At 51.9% G+C, this 23,105-nt stretch overlaps 1 protein-coding gene across 2 annotated transcripts in view; it reads left to right on the forward strand.

Annotated features, from left to right (window-relative positions):
- The window catches only part of PEMT (phosphatidylethanolamine N-methyltransferase), a 42,121-nt gene extending 21,273 nt beyond the window's left edge, over positions 1-20,848 (forward strand). For both annotated transcript variants that reach the window (XM_036392751.2, XM_036392752.2), the window contains exons 3-8: positions 1,361-1,476; positions 9,222-9,367; positions 13,775-13,886; positions 17,871-17,945; positions 18,725-18,785; positions 19,488-20,848. In XM_036392751.2, the coding sequence (XP_036248644.1) occupies positions 1,361-1,476; positions 9,222-9,367; positions 13,775-13,886; positions 17,871-17,945; positions 18,725-18,779 (504 nt within the window). In that variant the 3' untranslated portion in view covers positions 18,780-18,785; positions 19,488-20,848. The remainder of the gene's footprint in view (positions 1-1,360; positions 1,477-9,221; positions 9,368-13,774; positions 13,887-17,870; positions 17,946-18,724; positions 18,786-19,487) is intronic.
- The last annotated feature ends 2,257 nt before the right edge of the window (positions 20,849-23,105 follow it).

Below are 23,105 nucleotides of genomic sequence, written 5' to 3' on the forward strand. Positions count from 1 at the left end.
AGCTGCCTTTTTCTGCTCAAATTGAGCCAATAAATTACCAAATACATTCAGAGTAGATGAAGAGCTGGGTTGCAGGTGCCCCTGAAAGCTGCCCAGGCTCCATGCGAGGGAGTGAAGTGCATTTGAAGCTAATCAAGTGCCAGCCATGTCTGAGAAGCAAATTGGTGCCGAGATGTTCTGCTGACTCCCGCTTCCTGCTTCATTGCCCAGGTGTGCTCTCTCTCTCCTTGGCTGGAATTTCGGGTCTGATGTCTGATCCAAACCTCCGGCTTGGTGCCTGAAAGTGGAGCCTGAGAGGGCGATAAATATAGCGGCAGCTTTCCCAGGGATGCAGGAAAGGTAGAGGATAAAGTAGCTGTAAGGGTTTTTATCAGCTGGGACTTCTGGGCCTGGATTTGGTGACTGGGATGGGTCTGGTTCTGCAGATTTTGGGAGCAGCTCCAACCACCTGCATGCAGCAGCCCCTAGGGTGAGAGGGCACTTCCTCATCTCTGGGGTGGTTTGGGAGGGGCCCATCAGCATCTGCAGAGCAGGGAGCTGAACATGGGAACCAGGGAAAAGGGTGCTGTGAAGGATGCTAACAGCTCCCCAGGGATGCTGTGTGTGGATGTGAGAGTCCTGAGCTGTCACTACCGGCTGGGATGGGTGAGGAGGGCAGACTAAACCTGAATGGCTACAATTGCTGAGTGCTAATGAAGGCTAAGCTGGTTAAAGTGGCAGCAGTTCTCTGGGCAAAGCTGGCAGATCTTGTCTTGGGGAAATTTGAGGCAGAGCTTGCAAACTTTTCTGGATGTGCAGAGGGAGGACTTGTTCCTAGCAGGATCCCCTGAAACTGGTTGTGGGAGATGCCACAGCCCAGAAAATGAGAGCTAAGCATCCCTGTGGTGCATCCCCTACTCAGGGATCTGCTTTCCTTTCAGGAGAGCAATATTAGGATCCATGGTAGGGGCCGTCCCCTCTTGCTAAGAGGACGGCCTTAGCAATGCTCTCAGCCTTGTTGGAGACATATCCAAGCCTCGTATTCCCTAAAACTGATGTGTAGGGTATTTTCTGGTTTGTTTTTTCTCCTTTTTTTGAGCCTGTTGAGCCTGTTTGAACCTCTTTTTTTGGTGCTGCTGGCTGACCTCGTGTGCAAGGTCATGTGCAATGCAAGCAGGGTCTGGCCCAGGTGTGAGAAAGAGCTCCCATCCCCAAGCTTGATCCAGCCATGTCCCATCAGTGGCCTCCACTTGATTCTTGCACAAAGCCACACAGACAAAGTGTTCTGAGCGCACGAGGCCAAGGCCGTGGGATTTGTGCTCCTGGGGCAGCGTGTTCCAGGCACCCCAACCACCCACTTTGTTTTCCCTTGTCTCTGCAGGTAGCCAGATGGGAGCACAAAACACGAGCGCTCAGCCAAACCTTCGGCTCTCCCCGTGCTGCCTGTTACTGCCTGGGTGCTGTGATCCTGCTGCTGAACTGTGTGCGCAGCCACTGGTAAGGAGCTCACCCTGCTGCTACACATCCATGGGAAGAAATGCCCCTCTGGAGTGAGGGGGGAAAAGGGACACTTGCTCAGCAGTGTTAAATCCAACCCCAGCGTATCGCTTCTCCATGGTTGGATAAGTTCAGGCAGCAGCAGATTTATTTTATTCCAGGGTTTGTAATAAAGATTGGGGATGCAGCAGCATGGCAAAGCCATCGGTTTCAGCGGTCGTTAAGTGTCCCAGGTTACCTTGCTCTGCTCCCTGGGGATGTTTCCTCTCTCCTGTGAGCAGCCCAGGTGGCAGGGCTGTTTACACAGGGTGGATCATATGTAACAGCAGAATTTTTTAATTTTCTTGTAAAAATCATAAACAAAATGAAAGCTGCTTTTAAGGAGCCGCAGTTTCCTGTGCAGAAGAGCAGGATTACCTGTGCACTTAACAATCAGTCTCTTGAAACTCTTATCTGCTATCTCTAAACACTACCTGTGCTAGCTAATAGTATTGTATGACTGATACACCATTCTCCATGGGAATATGTCCTTTAACGTTCCCAGTGCAGCAGAGAGGTTTTACTGCAGAAGATTTCCTCAATGCCAGCAATTTATCTGTGATCTGCTTGGCTTTATCTCCACTGCTGTTAGGAGAGACCGACTCACTAAATTCCCAGGTTCAATTATACCAGGGTCACAGCTAATGGGTTGTTTAGTACTCTGGGTAATTTCTCAGGCGCAGAGTTCTCAGGTTGGAATTTGCACATGTATTTAAGAGCTCTGCTTTCCTGGAAATGACACCAGGACCTGCCCTTGCCCTTCTGTGTTTGTCCCAGCCACTGCTGATGGCAGAAACTGAAAGAAAGCTTGCAGTGAGCAAGGCTATAATCGAATGCAGAGGGCATGTGTGTGTGCTGCTGATGTCTTAGTGACACAGCAGGCTTGGATTTTGCTGGAGAATGTCTCAACAGCCTCTTGCACAAATTACATAGTCACTTGTTGTCTGGGAAGCAATGCAAAGCCTTGTCCTTGCCTTTAATTAAAAACACAGCTGGTAGAGGGACAATCTTCATTTCCAGTGGTCCTGCTGGCTCCTGGGTCAATGAGGCTCATGGGTCACAGCAAGGCACTGAGAGGGAACTGCTGGGGGAGCCAAAGTGGCCTAGTGTGTCCTGGCACTGTCACACTTTGCTCCTGCAGAGCCCTCAGAGCCCCACCAGGGCTGGCTCTGCTGTGTGTTATGAGTCTGTGGGGACTGTGGGACTCACTGGGTTTGGCTCAGCCCAGCATTTGGGCCCTGAAGGAAACAGCAAGGTCAGTCCAGGGGCTGCAAAAGCCCCCTCTGCACCTTGGATTTGGAGGAGAGGCTCTAGAAGATGGGGCAGCTCAGCCCCAGCAGAACACAGATGAGACAGTCCATCCTGATGGGCCAAAGTCTTTCAGGTTATTGCAATGGAAAGTTTCTTTTCCTCAGATGTTTCCACGTGGTTGGGTCATTCCCTCCCCTTTCCTTGGTGCTGAGGTTGGCCTGAGTGATGGCTTGCAGGCTTTGGAGGCTCTTCTGGCAAGGCAAGCCCTTAACTGTGGGGGGATTGGGTGGTTCCAGGGTGATCATCAGAGCAGCAACTGCTGGAGTTACCCCAGAACACACCTGGGAGCCTCACTGCCTCCATTCCCAGCTCAGTGAGCCCTCCAGGGCTGCCCAAGGCTTATTGCTCCAGCCTGGGGAGCTTTTGCTGCTTGGCAAGGCTTCATCCTGCCCCTTACCCTTGCAGGATGATACCAGCCAGGGCCAGCCCAGGCCTCCACTGACCAGAGGGGCTTCATGTGACACAGTCAATGTCATCTCAGTGACCAGTGATGCTGGGAGAGACATGTCTAACCTGCTCTTGCTATTTTGCTTTTCCCTCTATTTTATTCTCTGAGCAGGTTTTCTGCTCCTCAGCCCCTTGGAGGCCATCCCTTGGCACGGGCTGTGCCTGGCACGGTGGCCAGGGTGGCTTGTGCAGAGCGTGAGGGCTCTGATAGTGAGCAAAAAGGAAGCCTCAGGGGTCCCTCCACCTCCAGTGCTGTGATCCAGCCTTTAAAACTCCTCTTTTCCTGCTCTGGGGACTTGTTACGTGGGTGGGGGCTGCCAGGGAGCGATGAGGAGCCCAGGGGATGTTTCTTTTGGTTTTAAAAGCCTCCTTCCTTTTTGCAGCTGAGTTTTTGAAAGGCTCCATGCTGGAGGCGGAGGAGAGGAGGGCAGAGCAGACAGAACCTTGGGGGTGGGTTGGCATTTTAGCTGACAGCACCTGGGAGCCAGGATGTGTTTCTGCATCACCACCCACCCCACGTGGGGTCTGTGCTGGGGTCCTTCCTCAGCCCAGCACCCTGAGGCTCTCGTGCCAGCTTGGCTCCAAAAGGATGCTTTGTGTGTAAGAAAGGGATGTCTTTGTGCTCAATTAAGCAATTAGATGCTTCCCAGCTCTCAGCTTCATTATCAGCCTTGGCTTGCAATCCAAACTGACCTGTGACCAGAGGGGACCTGCTTAGTCAAGTGCACAAGACAAGCATCCTTAATTGCTTTGCTGCAATGATTATTTTCATTACTACAGTTTCTTTCTGCAAGAAGCAAGGAACTTCCATCGCCGAGGTTTTAATCTGTGGAAACAACTCCTGAACTTTTGAACTGTGTGCAGTTTGTGGCTGTTATCTGTGTGACATGGGACGTGACAACCTTCACCGTCCTCCAAACTCACATCCACTATTTCTCTCTCCTCCCTCACCACGTTGTTTGTATCTTTCCCTGCATCAGTTTATTCACAATTAGCCACTGGCACTGCCTCCAAACCTCCCTGCACTGCCTTTGGCACACCCTGGCACACTCCCCACCCTTGGGCAGGTGCACAGGGAGGTTCTGAGCCGCCCTCCTGAAGGGTCTCAGGATGTTTGCCTGAGCTTAAAGGCAGCACCCACGTGCACACCTTGACTGGGGGGGCTGCAGGTGTTGGGGTGTCTCAGTGTGAGTCCCACAGAGGCTGTGCCAGCCAGTGCCACTGGCAGCAAGTCCTGCATTGATGCCACACTCTGGATGTTGACTCCTGTGTGGATTTCTCACTTGGAGCTGATGCTTCCAAGAAAATAAATCTGCCCTGGGACGGGATTTTGCACAGAAAAGGGGTTATTTGTCATTGCCAGGTAGTGCCTCTCACCTTATTCTCAATCCTGTTTAATTTTGTGAGCTGGCACCTGAATGAGTGTGCTGTAAATGGCATCGATCCCAGAACCACAGGGCCCTGTGTGCAGAAGTGACCAAGGTTGATGATGGGAATTGAGCGTGGCCTGACAGAGCTGGTGCCCCCCTCTGAGCCACAGTGCCAGAAATATCTGATACCTGTTCAGGAAATGCCCCAGGGCGCCAACAGCACCTCCTGCCCACGGCATCCAGATGAGGAAACCTCACAGCTCAGATGTAAGGCAGGGGGAGAAGCTGCCACAGCCCCCAGCTGACCTAAATAACACACACACCCCAGTGCTGTCAGAAAAGCAAAGTCATTATTGGCAGAAGAAGCTGTGAGGATGATGACCGGGCTGACAATTGCCAGTGGTATCGGCAGGACGATTTCAGTGTTGTTGAGGCTGCTGTTTTCTAATGAACAAGATCTTTTGTTGCAGCTTGTGCTGCTGGGCACCACTGGGTAATTTTTATCCCCGTTGCCTCCTTTAGCCAGGGAGAACAAAACCTCCAGCATGGGGGACAGACCAATGCCCCACATGGTGACTGTGGCACCTTGCAGTGGTGGCTGTTGTCACCAAAACCCTGGTTGCCTGTTCCACTGCTGCTTTCTTGCTGCCTGCTGGCCCCTGGCCCAATTCTGCTCCAATTGTGCTTCTCAGCCCCAGTTTGCAGGCTGGTTTTTGGGATCAGTCAGGGAGCACTGCTGGGCTGCTCCCTGCAGCGACCCAGTTTGCTGGACGAGGTCTTTGTCCTCCTCTGGAGGAGAGGGATGACAAAATGCACTTGGTGGGGGCCACTGGGAGATGTCCCCAACAAGACCTAGAAACCTCAGCTTCTCTTTCAGTACAGTGTTTCTGTGTTTTCTTCCTGCTCCACGTGGCCTTTGGGGATGTGTTTAGGACTGTGACTTGTTGAGTTTTCTGGTTGAATAAATCAGCACCTGCTGTGCAAACCTGGCTGCACATCCTGTCCGTGTCCCAGACTGAGGATCTGCTGCCCCTTTCCCTCACTCCCACTTTCTTCCTGTGAACCCACTGGTGTGACATGTCCATCCCCATAGTGCAGAGCCACTTTGAGTGGTTTTCCAGTTCATGTGGTATATTATGTGGCAGACAGAAAGAGGAGAGATTCAGACTACATATAAGGAAGAATTTTTTATGAGGAAATGTTTTATGAGGATACACAGGGTGCCCAGAGGAGCTGTGGCTTCCCCATCCCTGGAAGTGTCCAAGGCCAGGTTAGAAGGGACTTGGAGCACCCTGGGATAGTGGAAGGTGTCCCTGCCCACGGCAGGGGTTTGGAACTGGATGGACTTTAAGGTCCCTTCCAATCCAAACCATCCTGGGATTCCCACAGAGCACTGGTAAGACTTCTGAGTGTCTGGGCAAGCACCCCTCTGTTTTTAGGAAGGGTGAGCAGAAAAATTCCCACTGCCTTGGCTACTCCTATCCTGCCAGGAATTGGCCGAATCTGCCACTTTGGCCAGAGCAGAGTTGAAGGATTTGGGATTTTCCCAGCTGGCGCAGAATGTGTGCCTCTGGCATCGTGCTTCAAACTGGCAAATGTGGGGAGATGTCAGGGGAAGCCCCATTCCCTTTGCAGAAGCTGAGGGTATCTTCCAAGCCCTGCCATGGGGACAGGCATCCTCATGACAGCAGCCAGGGATGTGACCAAAGTAGGTCTCAGCCTCGCCACCCTCCCCTGTGCTGGAGGAGGGGTGGATGCTCCTCACCATGGCAATGGCTCAGCTCAGCACAGAATGCAGTTCCAGGTACTGGGACAAAGCCTGGCTCTAATTGATGTCCTCTTGGATGCTGAGCTGCGCTGCTGCCTTGTCCTGAGCCTGAAATAAATGTTGTCTCCAACGTGACAACAGAGGCACATGAAGGAAGGGACTGGTATCATGACAGACTGAAATATGTCATATTTCAGGAGACCAGCTCCCTAGCAAGGGAAATGCCCCAAAACCTTGTCCTTCCCTGCCAGGGAGGCTCCCTCACCATGGTGGATGCTGCAATAATTGATGGCTCCGTGCTGCTTGTCACGGCCCAGCGTCATAAATGCTTAAAAGGTTTATTTACCAATTCTGAAAACTCCTGAGCGCATCATGTTTAATGCAAATACAGAGTGTGTTTAGGAAGATATAAACCATTCCTAGAGGGAAAGGCAGTCCATTATCTCCGTGCAAACACCTCCCTCCCTAGCTGTAAGCCAGACAGCAGGGAACTGAGCAAGACATGCTGATGAGAATAACTAATGCAGGCCTATCCGACCATGGAAAGGAAGGATGGGATCATCTGGAGCAGGAGAGACAGCTTTGCCAAAACAAACCAAGCCATGTGGTGGTTGCAAAACTTCCAGTGCTGATTCCCAGCCAACCAGTTTGTGTTCTTGAAGCCACCTTTGTTCAATGTTCTGAGACCGAGTCAGGTCATCAGCATGGGACAGAGGAGCCCCAAGGGTGTGAGAGGGTGTGGATCCAGCTCATCCAGAGCAAGAAGCAGGCTCTGAGGGCTTTGCTCTTGCTGTACCTCTTTCTGCTTTGCCATCTCTTTGCCAATGACTGGGATCCAGGTGGATTCCAGCACAGCATTGCTGTCCCAGGTTTGCCTCCCTGAGGATCAGCAAACTGCTGTAAAATCCTTCCTGGTGCTGGTGCCCTCTGGATAGGTCCTGGCCAGATGTGGAGCCAAACCCTCATGCTGTGAAAGGCACATCCTCTTCTGTGTGAGGAAAGAGCTGCAGAGCATCCCCAGGGATGTCAGGGTGTGTTTTGAGTGCACAGCCAGGCCAGGATTCCTGGGGCAGAAGGGCTCATCCCTTCAGGGGCATTGCTTTCCTCCCAAACCCAGGCAGTGCTGGTAGCAGGGACATGGGTTTTTTGGCTTCCTCGTAGAGGAGACTTGTGTCATTTAAAAATAACCACCACGGAGATGATGCAAAGGGTTCTGCAGCTGCTGCTGCTTCCCTGCACAGCCAGATTTGCGTCTTCCCATCGGAAATGATTTTAAGCTAAGGCAGTGTGAGCCTGGTGAGCACAGGGAGCTGTGCTGGGCCCTGGAGGAGGGCCAGCCCTGGGGACTGTGTCTACATTGCCTGGGGCCACACTGTTGTTCCTCTGTCTGTGCTTGGCTCCTGGGAAAAGGAATTTCCCTGTAATTTCCAAAGTGTAAATCACCCAGATGCTGTGGTTTTGCTCACTTCTAAGTGTATTACATTTATTCCATGTTTTGTTTCCTTGCTCCAATCCAAACTGATGATTGAATGTCTTGTTCTGGGGTCCTAAAAACTCCTCCACAATAGAAAGCCTAGTGGGAGCAAGCTCAAAGCGAACAAAGGATATCATCCACAGGTTCCTAAACCACAGAGTTAAGTATTATCCCGGGCTTGTTTGGTGCATGAACTTACCATCAATCCTTTGAAAGATGTGGTTCCAGCTGCCTGGCCTTCAGCCATGCAGGCAGGACTGTCTCTCTTGGCTTTTATTTGGGCAACAGGGAAAATCCAGAGGTTTGCAGGGCTTAGGGAAGATGGACACCAGGGAAAAAAGCTATCCCAAGCCCTGCAGGTAGCATTATGGAAGCACTTTCCAGCTGAGCAGCCCGGGACTGTGGGCAGGAATAACTCCTGGCCCTGACAGACAGTGGTGGCCAGAGGCGCAGCAGAGCTGTTATTCCACTTGAATTTTAGCCTCCAGGGTACTCATTAAAAAAAGGCTCAAAGTTTCCTACCTCATGTGTCAACAACATGTGGAGAAACACTGTGTAAAGCTCTGTGGGTCTGTTACCTCCTCTCGTGTTATTAATGGTGTTTTTTAATCACAGCATTGTCTCTTTTGTCATCGCGCGTTCGTGTGGGAGCCGTGTGCCATGCTGAGCATGCCAAGCCCTGCCCTGGGCAGAGCTCAGGGGGCTGAAGGGAGGGCTCACCATTATTCCAATCATAAATTGAGTATTTGGAAGGCCAGACCCAGAATGCCTGCCCCAGCCTGGGAGGGAGGAGCTGTGCTCGCACTCGAGAACGCCTCGTCTCTCGTATTTTCCTTTTGCTGTTCCAATCCTCCCCCTGGCTGTCAGGCTCCAGCCGTGAATCACTCCTGGGCACGTGGCTAACACATGAAAGCTGCAAAATATTTTGATGGAGGGGATCGGGGGTGGGAACACGAGATAATCCAGCCAATTGTTCCCAACCCTTCCAGCCCTTGCAGCCTCCAGCATTTGCAAGCGCGTCTGTCCCAGAGCTCTCAGTCAGGATGAAAACTGGGATTTGGTGAATAAGGCAAAGCATTTGATATCTCAAGTCAGTGGGACTGGTATTTCCAGGTGTGAGCAAGGGTTGTGAGTAGAAATAGCTGCCCCAGATCAAGCCCTGGCTCCTCACAGTCTTCAGCTGATTGCTTCTCCCATTGGGAGGTTGAGTAGGAAAAAGGGAACTGAAGAGGGGACCTCCTCAGCAGCTTCCCAAAGCTTCACATCTCCCAGGGAGACCTGAGTGTTGTTAATTATGAATTGCTGCTTTTAACAGCCCTTGTTGTCTCCCCAACAGCTTCACAGAAGCCATGAAGAGCCAGCCGAAGCTGGAGGGCTGGGACTGCCACTGGACCTACTACTCAGGCTTGGCCATCTCGGCTGTAGGGACCTTGTTTGTCATCTCCAGCTTCTTAGCACTGGGATTCACTGGGACCTTCCTAGGTAAGCACTGAAAATCCAGCAGCTTTACCAGAAAGTGCATTTAATCATTGCAGGGATCTCCTGCTAGGGCAGAGTCCTGGAGGACTTTCCTTGTCCTTGTTAGATTTGTCATTATGATACCAAAGCAGGACCCAACCCTGCTGTTGCCACAGAGGGGATGGCACTGTGGTTCTATACAGCAAATCCCATCACCTCCAGCATCAAACCTGGAGCTTTGGAGCACAGCTGCTCACCTGCCAGCCCAAACACCCTCCAGAAAGGGACCCCAAATTCAAGACCTCACAAGTGGCACTGGCACAGCGTGTGTGAGCTGTCCAGCAGCCCTGCTCCAAGCACCCACCTGCTCATCACACGTGCTGGAGCAGGATGTTGTTTGCTCTCCCCTCTGCAATAAACCTGATGTTCGTTGACAGATCCTTTTATCTCCCGCTTTATGGCAGAAGGCATTTTCCACTGTGCCTGCTTTCACATTTAGAGGGTAATTCTGTTAGCATTGTTGACTTTGAAAACATGCCAGTATGTGTGGAATTCATAAAAATAAAGTAGAGACAGGAACAATAAATATCCAAGGAAAGGGGCAGCTCCTGCTGGCTGAAATAATCACAGCCCCAGCTTTGACACCTCATTTAGGCTGTGCTTTTGCAAGTGCTTTACAAACCAAATTCAATTAGCTCCTGTGGCGTCGCTAGGAAGAAGAGAGGGATGTAATAAGCCTTCCTGGTTTCAAGTGGAGTTGCAAAGAAATGTGTTGAGTTGGCCAAAATCCTGCTGCCAGAAATAGAGCTCAGCACTCCTAAACATCTGCCCTCACCCTCCGTGTGCAGCCTCACTCCTGGCCCCCTGTCACACCCCTGTCCCTCAGCATCCTCCAAAATGCCCAGCAGCCCCTGAAGTGATGCTGTGCCTCTGGAGACATGTCCAGAAGGGCCAGGCACAGGAGTACCCATCAGCAAGAGCTGCTTGAATGCTCCTGAAGTTCAGCCAGATCTGGAGTTGTTTACGTAAAGCCTGATTCATCCCACCAGGAGGATCCACTGGCCTTGAACCGCTGGGAAAAAGCAAACAAGTGAGTCAGGCTCGGCGTAAGAGGTGAGAGGGCCCTGGCCCTCAGATCTGCATCCCTGAGGCAGGGCAGAGATGGGTGCTTGGGGTCCATAAAAGGCATTTCTGCTCCATCCTCCCTGCCCTGGACTGGCACAGCAAGGAGCAGCTCTCTCTGCTAGCAGGGCAGGACAGGCACCAGGGCAGAGCTGAGTCAGGGTGAGGACATGCCACACATGCCAGCGCAGCCAGGCTGGCTCAGGACCTCTGCAGGACTCAGGCATGGCCCAGCTGGAGCCCCACAGAGGTTCCATCCTTGGGTTGGTAGCAGCTTCTCCACTCCACACAAGCCCCTTGAGCCCAAGTCAGCAAACTCTTAATGCAGAGTGTCCCTCAGCGTGGTTTGCTGCCCAGCCAAGGGGAAGACAGCAGGTCTGCAGATCTCTGATATCATGTGGGATATTCTCTTGCTCAGGACTCTCTCAGGACTGGTATTTCCAACATCCATGCAGGATTTCAGTGCTGCCCTGGTGCTGCAGGAGGAGCAAGGACTCCACATAGCAAAGGGCTGCACTGCTTTGGCAAGGAGAGGAATTCAGCTTCTTCTCACTGCTGACATCTGAGCTCAAGAGAAGTTTTGAGAGAGCCTCTGACAACAGGCACTTCAAAACTTACTGCAGCTGGATTTGACCCTTTGTGGGTTTTTCTACAGCAGTAACAGCTGAACCAGGCAGGGCACAGGGCTTCCTGTTGAATTCTCTCCTTACAGCACATTAGGCTTTGGAGCAGCTGCAGAACACTTTGTCTCTCTAGTGTGGGCTCAGTGGTGCAGTGGGAGCTGTGTGAGTCACCTTCTCCAGCAGCCTGGCTGTGCCACCCCATCTCCAGCACAGCAGCACCAGCTCCAGATGCTGCTTGCAGCAGCTGGATGTGGCCCCTGTCCCTGGCAGAGCCATCCCTGGTGCCCTGTCCCCGTCCTGTGCCTTCACTGGGATTCAGGCATCACTTCAGCATCACTTCAGCACCCTCCTTTTTTGCCCTGTTTCCCAAAAAACGCAGTGATGAGGGCTGGGCTTATCTCAAGGCTGAGGATGTGGAGAGGCTGCTTTGCCTGTCTGAGCCCATCTGCCTCATACCCCAGTGACATTTCTTCCAGCACTGACCAAGATTTCAAGTCAATCTGACTTTGTCAAAGTGTTTCTGGGCCTGGAGAAGCTGACAGCTCTCTGGGGTGAGGCAGAGGTGGTGCTCCAGCCCAGGTCAGGCTCCAGGCATTCTGGGGGACCTTGCAGAGTGGCTTTTTGCTGCTGTGATCCCACCCTGAGCTGTGAGATGGCTGCGCAAACCTCCAGCAAAAAAATAGCTCCTTTTAGTGCCTCAGCTTGGCAAGGAGCTGATTCCTGATTTGAGGGCTCAGTGAAGGCACAGGAGATGCCCAGGTTGATGCTGTGTAACACCACACACACACAGACCTGTCCCTAAGCACCTTCCTGAACATAAACACGTAGAAACCACCTCTCTGGTGGTCATGCTCATTGACCTGTGCAGGTTTAGAGGCAGAGATTACATTGGAAAAGCTCCTGGGGAGCTGCCTGTGTGCTCCTGCTCGTGGGGAGCCTGCCTGGAGGCTCCCACAGCCCCACCAGGGCTGGGCACTGATAAACCCCTGCCAGCCCCACGGACCCAGGGCTCTGTGTGAACCTCCTCAGTGCCAGGGCCATGTGGGGAATGAGGTGTTCAGCTCAAGGGCGAGGGTGGGCAGGGGATAATGAAGCATTTTGACACATAAGAAAGCACAGAAATGGGCTATGGCAGGGGGTGATGTGTTCTTTCTACCAGAACAATCTCAGAGATGTATTGCCAAGTAACTGTGAGAATATATAGTATGAATACAAGGCAATTATCTCACTTAGTGGCCTGCAGTTAAAACCCAAAAGCATTGTGTAATTGGGCAGGGGCTGTTTATCCTTAGAAATAAATGTTTTAGCACCATGTGAGGTCAAAGAAATTACACTACGATCCAGGTAATAATAATAACCTTGAATAGTTTGCACTCCTGTAATGCCTTTCATCTGGATTTGTGAGCAGTTTCTCACCATACATTAATCCTCACCACCCTCTGTGCTCTAAGAAAGACTGATGTTATGATCAGTGCACAATAGCACCTGGAGGGACAGAGGAGCCTTGCCCAAGGTCAGGGAAGGGCTGGCAGCAGAGCTGGGAGCTCAGCCCGGGGTGGAGGCTGCTCCTCATGGACCAGTGCTTGTGGACATGGAGCATGGATGGAGCAGAAGGGAACACAGCTGGGCAAGGGTCTGGAGCACCAGGAGGAGCTGAGAGACCTGGGAGGGGCTCAGCCTGGAGAAAATGAGGTTCAGGGGGAACTTTTGGCTCTTCACAGCTCCCTGACAGGAGGGTGCAGCCAGAGAGGGGTCAGGCTCTGCTCCCAGGGGACAGGGAAAGAGGAAATGACCTCAGATTGTACCAGGGGATGTTGACATTTGATGTCAGGAAAAAAATTCTTCACCAAAGGGGTTGTCAAGCCCTGGCACAGGGTGCCCAGGGCAGTGGAGGGATTAAAACCACATGTAGGTGTGGTGCTTTGTGGTCTCACTTGTAAGACCAACAGAACCAGATCTGCATCCTGGCCCTTTACCCCTCTGAAATGTTGCTCACAAGCTGCACATCTCCTTGTCATTTCTTTCCCAAGCTCCTTTCAGGAGGGTGGAAGGATTACTCCAAGGTAGATGGGAAGCTGGTTGGATGCTGACAGTTCTGAAAGCTTTCCTCATTACAGATGACAATCACCCATTATCATCATCATCATTGTGCCAATAACTGAGTGTTTTGTAGGCAGAGGTGCTATTTTCTGAAATTCTGAGAAATTCTCTGAACTATGAGATAAGGGTGACATTATGGATGAGGACATTTGGTTGTGGTGGTCACGATGAAAACAGCTCCAAACACCATTTCACAGCACTGGGTTTATTCTCACATTAAATGGATTTGATCCCATGCACTTGCTTCCTCGTGGAGTGGCATTTGACAGGCAATTTTACAAATGAGAAAACCAGAATTAACCAGTTGGGACCTCGAGAGCTGTGTCCTGATGAGGGACATGGCTGCCACAACCTCATTGCAATGCAGGAGCCTTTTGTGGGCAAAGAGCCATTCCTGGAAAAGCTGATAGAGTAAACAAACAGCTTTTTTGTTGCTGTTTCCTCAGCCTGGAAGTCAGTGCTGAAACCCTTTGCTGTGTTCCCTGCCAGGGATGCCCTGTGGCACAGGGAAGGTATCAATGTGCCAAAGCCCCCCATGAATCCCAATTTCATGGAGCCTAACCAGAACCTCTCTGCTTGCTCTTAGGTGATTACTTTGGCATCCTGATGGAGGAAAAAGTGACCAGCTTCCCCTTCAGCATCCTGGATAACCCCATGTACTGGGGCAGCACAGCCATCTACCTGGGCTGGTCCCTCATGTGAGTACATGCCCCTACACACACCTCTGGTTGTAGGGTCACTCTGGGGTCTCTTGGCAGGGCATGGGGTGCCAGGGTGCATTTGGGGCCAAAAAGACACTCTGTGATGGCAGAGGAGGTGCAGCCTGCCCTGACTTCTGCCCCCCTGGCTATTTTTGTGCGTGGAAAATCTTGTGCTGTCTCGAAACACTCGCAGCATTTGTTGTAGAAAAAATAAATAGCGGCCAAGTGCTGGGGAGAGGAGGATCAGCGAATGCTCTGCAGTGAACAAGGTCCTTGGCAGGCTCTGCACGTGGAAAAATCAACATTCAGGGCCAAATTCATGCAGGGTGTCACTCTGCAGGGGCAGGGCACTGGTACTGGGGAGCAGTGTGACCCTGCAATTACTCTGAAAAAAGCAAAACAAGCCAAGCCACCCTTTCCCCCAGCCCACGGTGAAAACACTTCCGAAACACTCCTTGTGTGCTCCAGCACAGCTTAATAGCCTGCTTAGGAGGAAATGAATAGGCTGTAATTTAGCAGCAAATGAGCAATAGACTCTATTCAGTCTAACAAGTTTGATGTGGTTCTCATTTAATATCACATTTTATTTATTTGCCCAGGAGAAAAAAAAAAACAAAACCCTGGCTGTGTTACTTCAGGAGCCCATGGAGTGTTGCAGGCTGTTATCACTGGGTATTTTGCACTGGTGCTCCTGACTGTGACCACCTCTCCTCTGCTTGGGTGGAAAAAATGAAGTGCTTTGCCGCGTTCTGGTCATTTTTTCAGCCATGTGTGCAGCCCCTGGTAATAAGTAAAGCTGATGGTTTCTCTCCTGTCTCCACTGAGCCTTGTTGCTGTTAGTTCTGCACTTGAAATCCCCCCAGGTGCTGTCAGGGCTGGCTGCATGAGGCTGCTTCCCTTCCTGGCGCTGGATGGGGTTTAAATCCTGGGAAATGGTGCAGGATTTAAATGCCAAAGGGAGGCAGTGCTGTTTGCCACAGGGCCTGCAGCAGCACCCTGGAAATGTTTGTATTGCTGTGGGAAATGTTTATATTGCTGTGGGGAGTGGGGCAGAGCTGGGGCAGGATGAGTCCCCCCACACCACACCACACCACAACCCCCACAGCAGCACAGAAGTAGGGATTTGACCAGGAGGAATTATAAGGAGATCTTTATTTGTTTTAAAATCAGCTTCAAACTGCTTCCTAAAAGCTTTGCAGCATCCACTGAAACCTCCTGAGCTGTTTCTGTTGCAGAATCCCTTCTTCACCCCTCTCCTTGTGCTCTTCCAGCACAATTCAGGGCAGGAGCAGCTGCAGGCAGCTCAGGACAGCAGTGATTGCCTCTTTTTTCTCGTTAAAAGCTGCCACCATTAAGGCCAGCGAGGCGTGACAAATAATTGCTGTGAACAAATTGCTGGAGCTGTGCAGAGTGGCACCAAGACACCGCCCACCTGCCTGGGGGGAGCTCAGCACAGCCCTTCTCACGGTGGCTTTTGGCTGTTTCTCTTCCCTGGGACCTCAGTTCATACAGTCACAGAATCATTTGGGTTGGAAAAGAATGGTAAGATCATCGAGTCCAAGCATTAACCCAGCACTGCCATGATCAGCACTAAAACATGTCCCCAGATGCCACATTTACATGGCTTTTAGATCCCTCCAGTGGCTCCACCACTGCCCTGGGTAGCTGTGCCAGGGCTTGACAGCACTTCCAGGGAAGAAATTTTCCCATTATCCAACCTAAACCTCCTGTGGGGCATCTTGAGGCCATTTCCTCTTTTCCTGTTGCTTGTACCCCTGGTTCCTCCCTTCTGCCAGGAGTTGGAGAGAGTGAGAAGGTTCCCCCTGAGCCTCCTTTTCTCCAGGCTGAGCCCCCCCATCTCCCTCAGCTGCTTCAGACCCATCCCCAGCTCTGTTCCCTTCTCTGGACTCCCTCCACTGGCTGATTTTCTTTGGGGTCCACACTTTCTCCTGAGGTCCCAGGGCTTTCAGAAGATGTCAGGTGTGTCTCCCTCAGAGGCCAGAGCTGATGTCCCATCTCAGTGGCAGCAGGAGGGATGCTGGAGGAATCCTGCAGCTTTCTGATTCTGGCCAGACCTAAAACACAGAGCACATTTGTCCTCTCTTGGGGATGCATCACACTCCTTATCATGGCATCAGAACCCAAAGGATTGATCCATGCTCATCCAGAAGGCATGAAAACACATCACATCAGCCTGTCCTCTGACTCCAGTCCAGCTTTAAAAAGCATCAAGTGGGGTGACAACCCACAGCCATGGGGAGCTGCAGCAAGGCTGGGGACAGACAGACTTCCTACCCCAAACAAAGTCCTGGCAGGACAGCAAACCCTTCCTGACTGATTCATCATTGCTGCTACAATCAGATGTGGCCCAATATGTAGGTCAGGCTCGTAAGAGGACAGGAACAGTTCACCCAAATGCTGCTCATCACCTGTGTTGAGCAGCCTCATTTCTCCTGCCAGACAAATGGAGCATTCACCGTGTGGGGACAGCTTTGTGTGCCTCTGGTAGGGAAGTGTTCTAACTCACATCAACAGGCTGTGTAAATCAGAGCTGGAGCTGCAGCCAAATGATGCAATTAGAGGTCTTGCTGTCAACAAACAATCATGTAAATTTGTTCTCTCTGATAGGAATCAAGAAGGAGACATGACTAAGCATGTAATAGCAGGGGCTTGGGAGAGAAGGAAGTTGCCCGAAGCTTCCTAATGAGGGAAAAAAGTTATTGCAGAATGAAAATGGTGCAAAAGTGGAGATTTGTGGGTGCCTCTCCAGGGACTGATGGGGCTGGGTGGTACCTGAAAGTGGCTCCAGTATGAGGTTTAGGCAGTTCAATCTTCTGTGCAGGTGTGTTTTCCCAGCAGCACAAGTCACCTTGCCACCAGGCTTGTGGGATGTTTATCCTCATAAAATCACTGAATGGTTTGGGTTGGAGGAAACTTTAAAGCTTATCTTATTTGTCCCCCTTGATTAGGACACTGGTGATTGCCTTTAACAGCTGGTGGCAGCTCTGGGAGGGATGAGAGCTGGCTGTCAGCAAATAAAGTATTTAGCTGGTCCTTGGTGGGGAAACGTGCAAGGCCAGGCTGGACAGGGTTTGGAGCAGGCTGGGATTGTGGAAGGTGTCCCTGCCCATGGCAGGGGTGGGATGAGATGAGGTTTGAGATCCTTTCCAGTCAAAGCCATTCCATGATTAGGATTCTGTGACATCTCTCTTCAGAGCAGGAGGTGAGGAGGATTTGTGGTCCCCAGCCTCTGCTAAAAGGAGCAGCCATCTCCATTGTGTCCTCAGTCCTTGGTCATCTCTCCCCATAACCTCACATGAGGAGCAGTGGTGCCATCAGTGCCCCATGCTGTGCCTGGTGACATCTGGCTGGAGGGCACATTCCTGAAACACCTTGAAAAGGGTTTAAAAGTGAACCAAGCCTCCAGCACCCAGCCCCGGTGCAGCACCCACCCCAGCACCCTTCCCAGGGCAGGAATGGACCTTCCCATCCCTTCCCATCCCTTCCCATCCCTTCCCATCCTTCCATCCCTTCCCATCCCCATCCCTGCGCTGGCTGAGCCACCACACACTGCTCTGGCTGCCCGGTGTCCCCTGTAGCCTGGGTGGCACCTTTTTGGGACATCAGCCATGTCCCTCAGAGCAGGGGCTGGCAGCTGCAGCTGTGTGTCAGCAGCTGCTCAGCCCTTAAACAGCCCCATAATCTCAGGATTTAGCATCAAAGCAGGAGCTCTCACAGCAGAGAAGTGCAGGGATCAGACTTAAAAGAAGTCACTGAAGGAGGCTGGGGAAGAGCCTTTGCCAAGTAACATCTGTCTAAGACAGTTAACATTAAGCACAAAAAAACCCCAGCCCTTTTGTTTGCTTCTATTTAATGAGTGAGCAAGAGCTCTCTGCAGCCCAGTGTCTCATTTCACTTTCTCAACCAGGTCTTGCATAAGCCCATGTACTTACCTGATCTTTTCCTTCTCTTTCAAAACAGGCACGCCAGCCCAGCTGGCCTTTTGCTGACAGCTGTAGTGGCAATTTCCTACACAATTGCTGTGCTGTACGAGGGGTGAGTAGCTGTGCACAACTGGAGAGCTTCTAATTATTTCTACCAGCTTTAACTCTCAAGGTTTCAGAGAACTGCACAAGTAGAAATGTTTTTTTTCCAATTAATTCAGCGGGGAAGAAGGAAAACAGAGGAATTTATTTTTTCAATTGTTTTGATAATGGGCAGATTCCACTCTGAAGCTATTTGCTGAGTTCTAGGAACATTTGTGTGGTTTTTTTTATTTTTATCAAAATGAGGCCTTTTTTTCCTTTTGGGTGCCTGATTCTGTCTATAGAAGAACAATAAGGAAGGCAGTGAGAGGACTCATTGTGTCCTCACAAGAGCCCCTACAAGAAGCCCTTGCATTTTGTAGTTCCTTGGATGGGCTTATCTGCTGTTTTGCACCACAATAGCCCAGCCAGCAGCGCAGGATGGAGCAGCACAAAATAACTCCCAGAAGCAGCAGTTGTACTTCAGCAGTGAAAGGTCTTTTGTATTTGCAAGGGAGGAGGAGATGCAGAGAGCCGTGGTCTGCATGAGGGGCAGTCTGGGTGTGTGCTGAGCCCTGTCCTGCTTGGCACAGGGATGGTTCCTGTAGCTGCTCCACAATCCAGAGAGGCTGAAACCAGGATTGCCACGGCCCAGGAATAGTCAGGCTGTGCCGGCCGTGAAGGACAAATTGTGTAGGCCCAAAGGTGAGCACTCAATAGCCTTGATTTTAATTCTTCCTCCATTCTTTTGCCCCTCTCTTCTGTCTCTGCCCCCCCTCTCTCCCCAAATTCCCATCCTGCCAACTCCAGGCCTTTCACAGAGGAAATCTATCGGAGGAAGCAGAAGGGAGTGAAGAGCAAGTAGCCCCAGGTACGTTTGCTGAGGGGAGCATTTCAGGGGCTGCTTTGCTGAACCCCCCAACCAACGAACCCCCCAGCCCAGCCCTGCCTTCCCTGGCTCCTCCAGAGCCCTTCCCACACTCCTCAAAGCATTTGAGCTTCAAGGCTGTGCAGGATCCCAGGCAGGGAGGTTTTTCACAGCAGCAGTCGTGTCCGCCTCTTGGCACCCGACCAGCAGCCCCCAAATTGTTTTGATTATACACTTGAGAATCAGTGCGAGGGAAAATTGCTGGGAAGCTTTGAGGCTCCAGGCTTAATCTGAATCAGGCAGAAAAATACAACTATTGGCCATGGCAGGTGCTCCAGAGAGTGGCAGGGATGGTGTGAGAGGGCATGAGTGCCTGCTCATCCCTCAGGGAAATCAGAGCTCCCTGCTCCAGATGCTCCTTGCCTGAGCCTGGAACATTTCTGCCAGTGGGCTCACCCTAAAACCTCAGCCCAGGCTTATTTGGGGGGGCAGAAGCTTCTCCAGCAGCACAAGCTCCTGGCCAGGCTCCTTTCCTGGGGGTTCATTGCCACCTTGGAGCCCTCAGTGCATTTGCCTGCTGGTTTTTGGGGAGCTGGGACAATCCCAGGGCACTGCTGAAGTTTTGGCAGCACTGTGCTGCTGTGACAGAGCTGCTGTGGCACCACTGAGGTCCCCAATGGACTCTTGTCCCTTTGTCTTTTGCAGGGCACTCTCTGGGGTACCCGTGCCTCTCTGGTCCCCACACTGTCTGATTTGCCCATTTTCCTACTGAGATGTATCATACTAATTAACCCAGCAACCCTTAATGAGCCAACTGAGCTCTCTGCAGCACTGGAAGTGACCAGAGGAACAGCCTGAGCGTGGTGGCAGCTCCTTGCCACAGCCATGGGAGATGGAGGTCCCTGTCCCCAGGGCTCTGCAGCTCCTGATGCCCTCCCAGGAGCTCCACAGGGTGGGACCTCCCCACCTCTTCTCCCACACCCATTACTGGAGATCTGCAGGTGAAAAGGAATTCCCTTTGGACTGGAGGGAAAGCAGGGTAATGATGGAAACACCAGGGGCCTTTCATAAGTGAGCTGTGAGCAAATGGAAGCACCAGCTCCAGCTGGTCCTGAAGATCATCGGAAGGTGCAGCCTCAGAGCCACGAGAAGCAGACAAAGCTCAGGTCCAGCAATGGAGAGAGCTCAGGAGCCCCTGAGGATTCAAACACAGATGGGGAAGGAACAGGGGAGACTGCAGTGAGCTCAACAACATCAAAACCTGCTGCAAACCCAAAAAACAACCCCTTCTTTTTTGGGAAAGGAGCCTCCCCATCCAGAGCTGCAGTTTCCCACCCGTGCAGAGCCCTGCAGCATCTCCACACCATTGCAAAGGCTCTGAGAAAAGTGACTGAAAAGCACAGGAATGTGAATGTATGACCTAAAGCACAGCCCAGGGACATGCAGGGATGGCAGCTGTCCTGTGGGGAAGCCCCAGCATGGAGAGGACCCAGGGGAAGAGTCAATCCCTGTCTGCACTTCACAGATCCCCCACCCAGGCCATGGTGATGCCCCAGCCCCTCCTTTTCCCTGGGTCCTGCTGCCTTTCCCACCACCCAGTGCCTTCCAGCTGTTTGCCACGGTCTTGCATGGGAAGAGAAGCAAAGGTTTGTTTCTGCCTTCCCCACCGTGCAGCAGCCAGGTACAGATGTGCCCCTCTGCTCCTGCCACCAGCCTGTCCCAAAACTGTGATCCAGTGCTGAATCCTGCCTTGAACAGAAAGCTTCCAGAGGTGATGCTCCAGCCCCAGGCTCTGTTTTCACAGATTCCCAGAACAGTTTGAGAAATAAGCTGTAAATGACCAAAGGAGCAGGTGCTGGAGAAGGGAGCTGTGCTGCTGCTGGCTCCTGTGGGGGCACTGGAAGGTGGCACCACATCTCAGCACCACTGTCCCCTCCTCAGAGGGTCCTCCCTCTTCTCAGTGTCACCTCCATGAAACGGTTCCATTTCCTTTTGCTTTTACACGTTGTAATTAACTCACCCTGCAGGCATTGCTCAGCAGAATTAAAAGTGTTGGTCTCTTTTCAGTCCGGCCTCCATTTCCTCCGGAAGGGCTCACAAATGCTGTGTTTGTGTTTCATCACTTCGGAACCATTACACAGAGATTTATTTTTTTATTGCCATCTCAACCACCTTCCTCTCAAAGATTTGGGCATAGTATTTTATTTTTAGATAAGTTTCCACATTCCCTTCACAGCTAATGTTTATAGAGGGAGGCTAAACCGGCCCAGTACCCATAGCAACCATCGAGGAGAGGATACATTGCATTATTCAGACAATTTATGTCAGAGTTGCCAGTCCTGGCTCAAAGTCTCTGATGTCAATAAACTTGGATTTGTTGATAAGTGAAATCAGTATTTACTGAAGAAGCACGTGCTCATACGGGAAGAATTATTCCTAATGAGAACACAGCGAGGGCTGCATTTGTGCTGTCTCATTCCCAGTCTGGGGACCACGTGTGCCTTTCCCAGTCCCTTCTGCAAGGCCAGAAGGGACCCCAGTGGTACCATTCTCCTCCCCAGCCAATATCGGCCTCCTAAATCGTGTGTCTGTCACCATGAACCCCAGTGGTGGAGCTGCTTCCATGCCATGCCCACAGCACCCCATGAGCTCAGGATTTGGTGCTGGGATGGCTTCACAGGCTCCTTCCCCCTTGATCTGCCATTTCCAGCACAGGGGGTTTTTGGGGGGCTGTGCCAGACACATCCCTGGTTTTAGCAGCTCTTCCCACAGCAGCCAGCACAGATTAAAGGTCTCTGCCTTCACTCAGCTGGTTCTGGCTGCCATAAAGTCGGAGTTTGATATTTTAGAGGCACCTGATCTGTTCCCTGAAGGTGAGGAGCTGGAAGTTGATGTTCCAGCCCATCTCGTGGGGTCTGAGCCCACCTTTCTCCCTGGGGCAGGGGCCAGGACCAGTCCCAGGTGTTGCTGTGCTGCTCCCCAGGGCTGCAGGGGGGGAAGCACAGAGACACCATAATTTATGTTGTTTTATGGTATTTAACAACAAGGAATTACAGGACTCTCCTTGGTTATAAGGAAAAAAAAAAAGTGATTCCTCTCCAATTGCCCAATATTTCCAAGAATTGCACAGGGAGGGGGTGAAACCTTCAGGCTGAGCACAAAGTGGTGTCACAGCTCTCTCCCCTCTCCCTGGCTGCAGCTGGGACACATCCTGCACGGATGCAGGGGTGGATCTCCTGGCCAGGGTCAGAAGGTGAGTCCTGCTGCTTCCAAAGGACAGACCTGCACTGTGGGACCCCCAGGAGCAGCTGGATGCAGCCCCAGCTCTGCAGAGACATCAAGGACCAAATGGGGTCCCTGGAAATGGGGTCATGGGGCCATTTTCATGCCTTCAAAATCCAGGATGGGGCTTTCTGGGCCCTCTGGAGCTTGGCAGGGAGGTTGTTTGCAGCCTTGGGGATTGATTCACGTGATGCCGTGTGCTGACGCCACAGATAACACTTCCTTTGAAGTTTGGGAAATTTCTCCAGAGCAAACACCAGGAAAAGAGAAATTAGTTAAATCTCAACTCCTGCCTGGCAGGGAGAGCTGGGTCACCCAGGTCACTGCTCTGTGCTGCCTCAGCTCCCCCCATCCCACCAGACAACCTCTGTGCCCACCCTCATGGAGATTTTCTCTGCATGGTTGTTTCCATGGCTCCCTTCCATGGGAGTGCACCTGGCAATTCCTTGGGATGAGAGGATCATCCCTACCACAAACACCCCAGCAATGGGGATGCAGGACCAGCTCATCCACAGGATGCTTCATCCAGGAACATTTTGGGAGGTGGAGGCTGCATCCTGCAGTGCTTTCCCTGATGGTGGTGGTGACATCCAGGAGCAGGGACACATTCCCAAAGGCTCACAGGGACATCCAATCTCACAGGGACACATTCCCAAAGGCTCACAGGGACACATTCCCAAATCTCACAGGGACACATTCCCAAGGCCATTCTCTCCTTTGTGACCGCCTGTTACCCCGTGTTTGCTCTGCCCAGGGAAGCTGCTCTGCCCTGCCCCAGGGCAGGGACATCCATCAGCCCTTAGGTGGCAAACACACACAGAATAAACACGGTGGCAAACACACACAGAATAAACACGTGCTGCAATCAGGGCGGCACGTGTGGCGCTGGCAGCACCGGGAATCCTCCATTCCCACCCCGCTCCCGCTTGCTGAGTCTGCACCTTGGCTGCTTGGGAAGGTGGCAGGGAATGAGGGGCTCAGGGCTCTGCTGAGGGCTCCCAAACCCATCCCAGCACTGAGGCAGAACCTTGGCTTTTTTGC

Source organism: Molothrus ater, chromosome 16 (genome assembly GCF_012460135.2).
Source record: "Molothrus ater isolate BHLD 08-10-18 breed brown headed cowbird chromosome 16, BPBGC_Mater_1.1, whole genome shotgun sequence".
NCBI classification, from domain to species: Eukaryota; Metazoa; Chordata; class Aves; order Passeriformes; family Icteridae; genus Molothrus; species Molothrus ater.